Raw genomic sequence first — 10888 nt, 5'->3', positions numbered from 1 at the left:
GATAATATATAGGCCGTCACACTGGACACAGCCCCTTGTATTAATGCTGCCCCTGTACACAGTGTACTACTCAGCAGCACTGCAGCCCCTGCGTGTGAGCACTGCAGCACGACACAGGATATATGTCGTCACACTGGACACAGGATATGTCGTCAGTCGTCACACAGGACAGGACACAGGATATATGTCGTGAGTGACTTGTGACACTGGACAATGGATAAGATATAGGCCGTCACACTGGACACAGCCCCTTGTATTAATGCTGCCCCTGTACACAGTGTACTACTCAGCAGCACTGCAGCCCCTGTGTGTGAGCACTGCAGCACTGAGTTAGTTAAATCACAAAAAAAAAACACAGGGTTCAGGGCTAAATAAAATAAATCACAACACAGGGCTTAGGGCTAAGTAAATCACATCAGGGCACGGGCCACAGGACAGCCCCTGGACAGTGGACACTGCAGCCCCTGCGTGTGAGCACTGCAGCACGACACAGGATATATGTCTTCACACTGGACACAGGATATATGTCGTCACACTGGACACAGGATATGTCGTCAGTCGTCACACAGGACAGGACACAGGATATATGTCGTGAGTGACTTGTGACACTGGATAAGATATAGGCCGTCACACTGGACACAGCCCCTTGTATTAATGCTGCCCATGTACACAGTGTACTACTCAGCAGCACTGCAGCCCCTGCGTGTGAGCACTGCAGCACGACACAGGATATATGTCGTCACACTGGACACAGGATATGTCGTCAGTCGTCACACAGGACAGGACACAGAATATATGTCGTGAGTGACTTGTGACACTGGACAATGGATAAGATATAGGCCGTCACACTGGACACAGCCCCTTGTATTAATGCTGCCCCTGTACACAGTGTACTACTCAGCAGCACTGCAGCCCCTGTGTGTGAGCACTGCAGCACTGAGTTAGTTAAATCACAAAAAAAAAACACAGGGTTCAGGGCTAAATAAAATAAATCACAACACAGGGCTTAGGGCTAAATAAATCACATCAGGGCACGGGCCACAGGACAGCCCCTGGACAGTGGACACTGCAGCCCCTGCGTGTGAGCACTGCAGCACCTAGTTAGTTAAATCACACTACAGGGCTCAGGCCACAAGTCTACAACACAGGGCACAGCACAGCACGGAGCACATGGCACGGAGCACAGCACAGGGCAGTGAGGGCAGGTCACGGAGCACAGCACGGAGCACATGGCACGGAGCACAGCACAGGGCAGTGAGGGCACAGGTCAGGTCACGGAGCACATGGCACAGAGCACAGCACGGAGCACACGGAGCTTCCCAACCACCCTCTTCCCTCTCCAAGATTGGAGTGAAGATGGCGGGCGCGCGTGCGTCTTTTATAAGATCCCGCTCCCGCGAGAATCCGACAGCGCGATGATGACGTTCGGCCTCGTTATTGGTCCGGAATTCAGGCGGGAACACCCGAGCCGGCTCGGATCTGGCCCGGATCCCCGATATTCGGATCTGTCGGATCTCGGGGATCCGGACCCGCTCATCTCTAATGCATACTATATATTAATTGCAAGGCAAATGTAATAACGAAAAATTTACAAAATGTGATTAACACATAATAAATGAAAAAAACCAACAGCTTAAAACACAGTACGTGTGTAATTAATTGTGCATACTGGCTAACGTTCTATTTAAAAAAAAAATTATCTAATTTTTTGTCATGCAATGAATTGTGCACTATAATAAAGCTAGATGGCTGTACACACACACACACACACACACACACACACACACACACACACACACCACCCACCACCACCACCACCACCACCACCACCACCACCACCACCACCACCACCACCACCACCACCACCACCACCACCACCACCACCCCTACAGCAACATTTTTTCATTACCCTTCACTTTCTTCCACTTTATGCAAACACACATCTCTATAGAGTATCTACCTTTTGCAAGTTACATAAATATATTGCACAATATACAAAAAGACTGTTACATTCCACAAGAACACACAGACAACTTCTAACTGTAAACAAATATTTATTTAAACAAACAAAAAAAATTAACATAGAATGTCGGTCAGGTCCTGGACATCCTGCGCCAACATCAGGAGGACGCCCTCGTGGACTTGTCTCTGGTAATCTGTAGGCATGTTAAAGGGGGTTCAACATTACTATTGATATTCATGTATACATTTTGTATTGTGATCCATAAAATATGTCCAAATGACCTACAGCATCAACCATCATACATACACACAATTACTGCTACTGCTTTCAACATTAAACTAACTACTATGATGGTGAGACACACACAGTTGTTTACTGTATTCAATCTGTTGCATGTATGTTTAAAAAGGTCACCTAGACTTGAACCTCTCTCAAACTTGACAAGCCTTACCAGCCTGCAATGTACTGTAAAGCTACTACCATTATGACTACTTACCTTTTTTTCATAAATATTATCTATACACTATGTCATTGCAATGTGGTTAAGGTGTGGCTCTCATTCCCTTTCCTTAATCCATACTAACCTATGTGTGATGTTGTTGCTGCTGGTGAAGGCTAATAGCATCAGGGTTTTTACATTTAGATCCAACAGGCTAGTGGATACATTATGGCCTTGGTTAATATCGTTATTTTCTGGCCATACCCTGGATTAGAATTGTCTATATACACAAACCATTTTTTATAGTGTAATTAAAAATACATATCATGTACGCTAATCAAGTACATGAGGCATAATGTCTACTTACTACTTTCCCTAACGTCTGCTCCCATTTCTTCGGCCTGGTTGGTGGGTGGCGGGTAGTTGGGTGGTGGGAGTGGGTTTTCGGTTGGAGGAGGGTAGGTGGGTGGAGAAGGGAGGCTGAAGGAAGAGGTTTGGGATTGGGTAGGGGATTGGTCGTGGGTATGAGTTAGGAAGTGGGTAGGGGATTGGGAGCCAGTATGGGATTGGTCGTGGGTAGAGGAATGGGCATGGGTAGGGGATTGGGAGTGGGTATGGGATTGGTTGTGGGTAGAGGAATGGGCGTGGGTAGGGGATTGGGAGTGGGTATGGGATTGGTCGTGGGTAGAGGAATGGGCATGGGTAGGGGATTGGGAGTGGGTAGGGGATTGGGAGTAGGTAGAGGAATGGGCGTGGGTAGGGGATTGGGAGTGGGTAGGGGATTAGGAATGGATATGGGAATGGCCCTCTACCTCACGGGCCTGTGCTGCTCTTTCCCATGCTGTGTATATATGATCCAATTGAGCAATGGATGAGGGAAAAAAAATAATATCCATATACAATATTAATATTATATCCACATGACTGTATGTCAATTATCAAGAATCACACAGATAATATATTCCACTTATTCTCATTGACAACCAATTAACCTCATTGACAACCACTTATTCTCATTGACAACCACTTATTCTCATTGAAAACCAATTAACCTCATTGACAACCAATTAATCTCATTGACAATCAATTATTCGCATTGACAACCAATTAACCTCATTGACAACCACTTATTCTCATTGACAACCAATTAACCTAATTAACAACTACTTATAAAACTCATTGACAACCACTTATTCTCATTGACAACCAATTAACCTCATTGACAACCACTTATTCTCATTGACAACCAATTAACCTCATTGACAACCACTTATTCGCATTGACAACCAATTAACCTCATTGACAACCATTTAACCTCATTGACAACCATTTAACCTCATTGACAACCACTTATTCTCGTTGACAACCAATTAACCTCATTGACAACCAATTAACCTCACATTTTAGTTTAGTTAATAATGTTAAAATTAGTGCATACACAGGCGATTATGTGTTTAATGTGGAAATACTCACATCTTTCAAGACGGCGCCTCAGACGCTGGAGGAGCTCTGGCTGCCGCCTCCTCACATCGCCCTCTCCAGCTGGGCGACGGTCCTCCGCACGTGGGTGTGGGCGAATATTCTGCGCCGGGCAGCAACGTATGCCCGGCGCTTCTCCCTGTTTGAAATAAATGGCCCCACACGGCCCAGCCTCCGCTCCATCACAGAGACAAGGGCCAGCAGCTCCAGTGTGCTGAACAGTGCTGCCCTCCTCGAAGCCATCTTTGCTATGGCGCATTAAACAAATCATGTCCTGTGATTGGTTGTTAAAAGTGTTATTTGGTAGTAACTTTATTTATAATATTTATATGAACAGTATGTATGCGCCACAAAATTCGCTGAAACCATCGCATCTCATCGCCAAGCAACGCCGAGCATGCATGCCATCGCTTGGCATCGCATAGCTGGGCTTCGCATTACTTACTGTATGCATTTATCTATATGCGTACATTTATTGAAATACACACATAAACATATGTGCAGCTCTTCAGCCTACACCATTATTTATGACACATTATTGACCTCAGCTGCCTGCCTTAATCACCTTTTACTTCAAATAAATATTTTCAATAAATTAATGTATATTTACATTAAGAAACCCATCACCAACACATAAAAATATTACAGGGCCAAAAAAAGTTAAACATATCTGTACAAGGTATACATTTTACCAACAACATTGGTCACCCAAAACAAGACACTACAAACATTATAAACAGTGCAATTGCATTTTTCGAAAATAGGCCATCGTGCCTATTATGACCTTGTGAAACCACATTTATTAGACATTTTTCACTTTAGATGTTTTTATTATGACTAAATAGTGGGTGGTCTTAGCAACATTTAAACATGTACCTGAAGAAACGTGTAACCACAGAGTCCCGTACGTGGTATCCCCTGATGTTTTCCAGGGTGCGGGATGGGGGCAGGGCACCCTCTTGCGCCTCAGATGTTACTTCCCACTCATCAAAAGGGACATTACGTTGCACAGCAATATTGTGCCAAAAGCAACATACCACCACAATCCTCAACACCATTTCTGGGGAGTACTGCAAGTCACCACCAGAGCGGTGGAGCACACGAAAGCGACCCTTTAATAGGCCAATTGTGCACTCCACAACTTGCCTGGTGGCAACATGCACCCCATTGTATGCCTCCTGTGGACTCGGTGTTGGGGAGCTGTATGGCGTAAGCAGCCAGGGCCGTGATGTGAGGGTCACCCAGAACCCTCACATCACGGCCTTCGGATAACATGAGAGTCATGGGCACTTCCGGGAAACTTCGAGTTGCAGGCGAGAATTTCCATGGATGGTCCACATATCACTATCACGTTGAGTGAGTGGAACATTTTTTTAACAGTTAACCAGACAATTGGGATTCTGGGAATTAACCCTCAACAAAATACCACCATACCTCACTGGAACTGCCCAAAAACTTCCCGAACTTGGAAGCTAAGCAGTGACGGGCCAGATTAGTATTCCTGTGGGAGACCCCCGAAGAACCCCTGGTGTGGTATTAATAGAGGTATCCCTAAGTAAATTGTACTGGACACGCCTACTGCATAAGCAATACAAGCTGTGATAATACCATCATAATAGTGGCTGGGGCAACACATATCCCTACAGGCTATTTAAAACCGACCAGGGACCCAAACCATTCATTTTCGCCCAAAATCGCATTGTCCATATATCAATGTCGATATGGACGTGATGCGCCGAATGGAGAATAAGGTGTGAAAAGCCAATAGGACCATCACACAACATTTTATGCCAAAAAATCTGTTTTTGCCTCTAACTAGCGGTACCTAACTATCTTTTCACCTCTTACACCTTTTCTCCTTATTAAATCTTTCAAATTTTTGCTATCTTATATTAAGAGATCTTATTAAATGTTACGTTTTAAATTAATTTCATATATACATTATTAAGAGTGCGCCCACAAAACTCTTTTCTTTCTAGTGTTTGCCCTCTCTTGTGCAAACAAAAACTCCCATTCAGTTGTTATACTGAAACTGTGGGTGCACCACCAACCGTATGACTATTAGAATTTACTCGTTATAGTCTCAATGTTGGTTTTCCATAAATTGCCACATAAATACTAAAATACTAGTCAGTGCGGTTCCAACCCCTACCCTGTAGTTGCACAGCAATATTGTGCCAAAAGCAACATACCACCACAATCCTCAACACCATTTCTGGGGAGTACTGCAAGTCACCACCAGAGCGGTGGAGCACACGAAAGCGACCCTTTAATAGGCCAATTGTGCACTCCACAACTTGCCTGGTGGCAACATGCACCCCATTGTATGCCTCCTGTGGACTCGGTGTTGGGGAGCTGTATGGCGTAAGCAGCCAGGGCCGTGATGTGAGGGTCACCCAGAACCCTCACATCACGGCCTTCGGATAACATGAGAGTCATGGGCACTTCCGGGAAACTTCGAGTTGCAGGCGAGAATTTCCATGGATGGTCCACATATCACTATCACGTTGAGTGAGTGGAACATTTTTCGGTTCCTATAGGCACATGCAGTCCTAGCCCTAGTGGCTGATGCTGAGATGAGGGGGGAGGGGCTGGCACCACAGTGAGGGGGTGCAGGGAGTAGTTAGGTACGATGGTGCCTGGTGCAAGGGTATGTTGGGTACTGAATTGTGGGTGTGGCCAACATGTTGAAGCATGGTACAAAAAAAAAAAATCTAAAATTCCTAAATTGGGGATATGGTCCATTCCTTTGTATCATTCAATTGAAGATAGTGAGGTGCTGCAGTCTAAATGGAACTGAAAGTTCTATGATTGACATTGACAGTGCCCCCCTCACTGACTCTAGCAGGTCAAATGGGCTCAGAAAGAGTAAGTAAAGCATGGCTGTTATGCACATACTCTGTGAGGTAATGGGATTTTCTGGGGCATTTTTGTTATACACCTCCCCCCCCCCATTTTTTTTAATACACAGCCGCCCCAAACAATCGTATCAGTCCAGTAATGTTGGGTTAATGGCTACTTTCATTTCAGTCAATTCAAACAATATTTAATTTTCTATATAAGATTCACACAAGTGAATCTTATGAGGTTACTGACTCCTCAGTTTTAAAATTAACAAAGTGTGCAAAGTATAATCAGGATATTATCACATGTATTAACAAAATTGAATAACTTGAATTATCTTGCCTCCGGGGAACTGGGATGAACTTACGCCACTGCTTTTACTAATTAATACAGTGGTAATCCAACATGAAGATTTGAAAGTAACATATGGTATATTAAAGAAACACATTTAGTTACATTATCCCAAATTTATAAGATTTGATTTGAATTTGTGAACATAATTAAAACATGGTACAAGCACCACGAATACTAAACTGGTGGTGATGTGAAAAGGAAAATTGAATAATATATTTGCGTTAAATATAAGTTTACTAAACAGGCATGAGTGATGTGATTCCCTACAGTTGGTTTACTTGGTTGAACCCCAATAACTGGTTCGCATACAGTAAGTCAATGTTATATATGCTATGAGAAGTTTAATGTTTTTTTGCCAAGATAATATTATTGATTTCTCTGTATATTAGGGAAATGCCTCAAGAAGGTTTTCCGATGTATTAAGAGAGAGACTAATGATGCGTTTTGCGAGATATATTAACTTTCATCAGAGATATGACGAAGTTCAGAGGATGGAACTGTTAAAACAGAAATTAACGCATCAATAATTCTATGCTTTTATTACACTCTGTTTTCTTAAATACTGTGATTATTGCTGCAGATGGCGTTAGCTTGTTGCACAAAGTACTAGCCAAGGTGTATGAGACCTATCCTTTGCGCTAAGCAGCAGGTGTTTGTCAGAAGCAGTCACCATTTTGTTAACTATGACTTGCATAAAAACATAAAATGGCTGAAGATTCAGAACAGTGCTGGAAGAGTGATTTCTTATATAGAATTGTTTTTGGTTTTATAAGTTTAAGAATGCAATGTTGACAGTATAGTGGAGCAAGGACAGCCAGCTAGTCTCCACAAACGTGTCAACATTGTGAGCACAGGGCCACACATGGGTAGACCCCAAGGCCACTGAATCTTTCCATAGTAACAAGGAAGTTGGGTGTTGGGTTAATTATGACATCATGATTGAAAGCAGAGATTGCCAATAAGACTTAATGCTTATGAGTAAGTAATTAATTAAAGTGATTAAGGTTTAAATGTCAGAGTTAGAGAAGAAAGAGGCAGACAGTTGAGGAAGAACAGGCAAGCACGGGGGCTGGAGGTAACTATGAAATGAGGTTTAATGGCTGATCACTGTCCTTGATAGGTTTCCATTTTGATTTGATTTAGAATTACTGTTTAAGTATTAGCTAATCAATTTTATGTTTCTTGTGTTAGTCTGCATTTGCAAATACCTTTAATTAAGCTAATTTACAAGTAAAGCATTGTCATACATTTTTTTACAAGTTTGTGTTGGTGTGCAATTATTTCAGCGTTTGCCATTATATTTAAGGGTTATAAAGTAATTTTCCATAACTACGCATTATCAGCAGCTAGCCACACCCCCCATGGAGACTGTCCACACCCCTAAAGTGGGCCCCTATAACTTATTTCCCCAGTGAGCCCTTCATGACTCAGTCTGACACTGATTACAGAGAACAATCAAAATCATCTGTAGATAACATTCACAAAACCACTTGAATAATTGATTGATAAAGGCGACCAGTTAATACTATAAGCATTGATTTTAATAACATTTATAATAATACTGAGAAGACATCTTTGCATCTAGTGGATAAGCTGTTCTAGGGTTGAACGTCTCATGGTTCTTTGCAATGCACTCTTCACATCTTTATTCCTAAAGCTGTACACAAGTGGGTTCAGCATGGGAATGATGTTGGAAAAGAGAATACTCATTATCTTGCGCTGGTTTTGAGTAACAGCTGATCTTGGCACCATATACAAGACAACAACCACAGAGTAGAAAAGACTGACCGTGGTCAAGTGGGAGGCACAAGTGGAAAAGGTTTTATGTTTTCCTTCTGGAGATTTTATCCTGACAACAGTTTTAATTATAACGATGTAAGACATAACAGAAGGCAGAAAACAGGTGAGAAGGAACAAGACCCCTTCAACAAGTACAGCAATCTGGGTTATCGTTGTGCTACTACAAGAAAGCTCTAGCAATGCAGCAGTATCACAAAAGAAATGATTAATGACATTGGAGGAGCAGTAGACATTCTGAGACATAGCCACAGCGACAGGTATGCAAGAAGCAAACCCACTCAGCCAGGCAATCACGGAAGACACTCTACAGAATCTCCTGTTGAGGACCACATAATAATGCAGAGGTCTGCAGACAGCAATATAACGATCATAAGACATAACCGTAAGGAGGAAGTACTCAGTACACGTAATAGCAACAATAAAAATATTCTGGGTTATGCATTCTGGAAAGGAAATTGTACTGTTGCCAACCATGAATAAATGTATTAATTTTGGAGATGTGATGGATGTGTATGAGATGTCCAAGCAGGCCAGGTTAGACAGGAAGAAGTACATCGGGGTTTCCTGTAAAGGGCTCAAGTATATGAGTGTAATTAGGAGCAAGTTGGCTATTAATGTGATGGTATAAGAGAAAGCGAAAAACAAAATAAAATGAATCTGCCAGGAAGGGAAGTTGGAAAACCCCACTAAATTAAAGTTCATATGCAGAGTGTGATTTGGGCTTTTCATTTGTGTGGCTGTGTTTGATTTCTGGATAGATTTACAGTAGGTGATAGGTTTCGGTTTTCTGGCTTGTCGGCTTGTCCTGGTGACGTGAGCAATATCAGGATGCTTCTGTTCATTTATTGTTCCATCTAGTAGCAAGTATTTTCAGGGAATCCTCTGAGGGAACATCCTCTGTCCAAGGTGCTGAACCTATGTAGGTTCTTTACCTTCAATACTGATATTCCAAACCAGGAGACTATTGGCACAGGAAAAAAACATCACATAAATAATATAAATAATGTGTCCATACATAGCACCTATTCATGTGACATTTCAAATTGTAAAAAATGATCCAGGTCATCAGTAGTCATGTAATAAATACATAGCTATCTAAGCTATCACCCATGGCACAGTCCAAGCTATCCCCCCTGGCATAGATCCAGATGTAAACAAACCCGACAAACAGGTACACCCCCATGGATTCTACTGGACAAGGAGACCGATCTTCAATCAAGTCAGCTGAGTTTGAATGTGTGGGCTCTGTATGTAATAAAGTTTTACTGTAAGTGTGTGTGTTTTTTTTTTATTATTATTTGTACTGCTGGGGTACTAGTTGTTCCAGCGGGCCCTTTATTGCCCCAAATTCTGGGACTTGTGGTTCTCCAAGTCCCTGCATGCAGTGCTGGCTTGCTGGGAATTGTAGTGCCACAGCAATACACAACAGTTTTTCCTTTTTTTTACAATTTATTCAGCTCGATGCCCACCACCCAGGGGCATCGAGTACAGCCCCGGGCTTCAGCATGGGCAGGTAAGTTCTAGAGTGGGGCCCCTTTATTGGGGGGGTCCCGACTTCCACAGGACCCCTGCCCATAATGAACAGTCACAGGGAGAATGCTTTGGCTGGGGGGACTTGTATAAAAAGACTCCCCCCGGCTGTGGCATTACCCTGCTGGCTGTTTGGGCCTGGTACTGGTTCTTGAAATATGGGGGACCCCTACTGCCTGGTGCTGGTTTTGTAAAATCAAGGGAACCCCAACTTGTTTTTTCCTGTGATTTTATGAAACTAGGAGCGGCTCTTTAAGCCTGGGGCTGGTTATGCTCAGACCCCACGCTGTTTTTTATAGAATTTTTTTGTTTTAACCCTTTTTTTTCACCAGAACTTGTGTATGGTTCTGACAAATTCGCCAGTCAGAACCTGTTCTATTTGTAATTTTTATTAAAAATTGCATCCCATTAAATTCACGATTTGTATACTTTTCAATGGTAAACATCTGGACAGGGGCTGGCTGGCAACTTTTAGCCTG

General features: G+C 42.8%; 1 protein-coding gene across 1 annotated transcript; it reads right to left on the bottom strand.

Annotated features, from left to right (window-relative positions):
* Positions 1-8660: 8660 nt before the first annotated feature.
* On the bottom strand, positions 8661-9434 carry LOC146073090 (olfactory receptor 6Z7-like). The gene has a single exon (XM_083180270.1). It carries the CDS (start codon positions 9432-9434, stop codon positions 8661-8663), a length of 774 nt encoding a protein of 257 aa, XP_083036396.1.
* Positions 9435-10888: the final 1454 nt, after the last annotated feature.

The sequence above is a fragment of the Crinia signifera genome, chromosome 4, assembly GCF_055691185.1.
Source record: "Crinia signifera chromosome 4, ASM5569118v1, whole genome shotgun sequence".
Classification (NCBI taxonomy): domain Eukaryota; kingdom Metazoa; phylum Chordata; class Amphibia; order Anura; family Myobatrachidae; genus Crinia; species Crinia signifera.
This window is presented reverse-complemented; position numbering and strand designations above follow the sequence as displayed.

Bases quoted from the DNA above. Each gene is read 5' to 3' on its own strand.
- LOC146073090 (XM_083180270.1), bottom strand. From the start codon at position 9,434: ATGTACTTCTTCCTGTCTAACCTGGCCTGCTTGGACATCTCATACACA.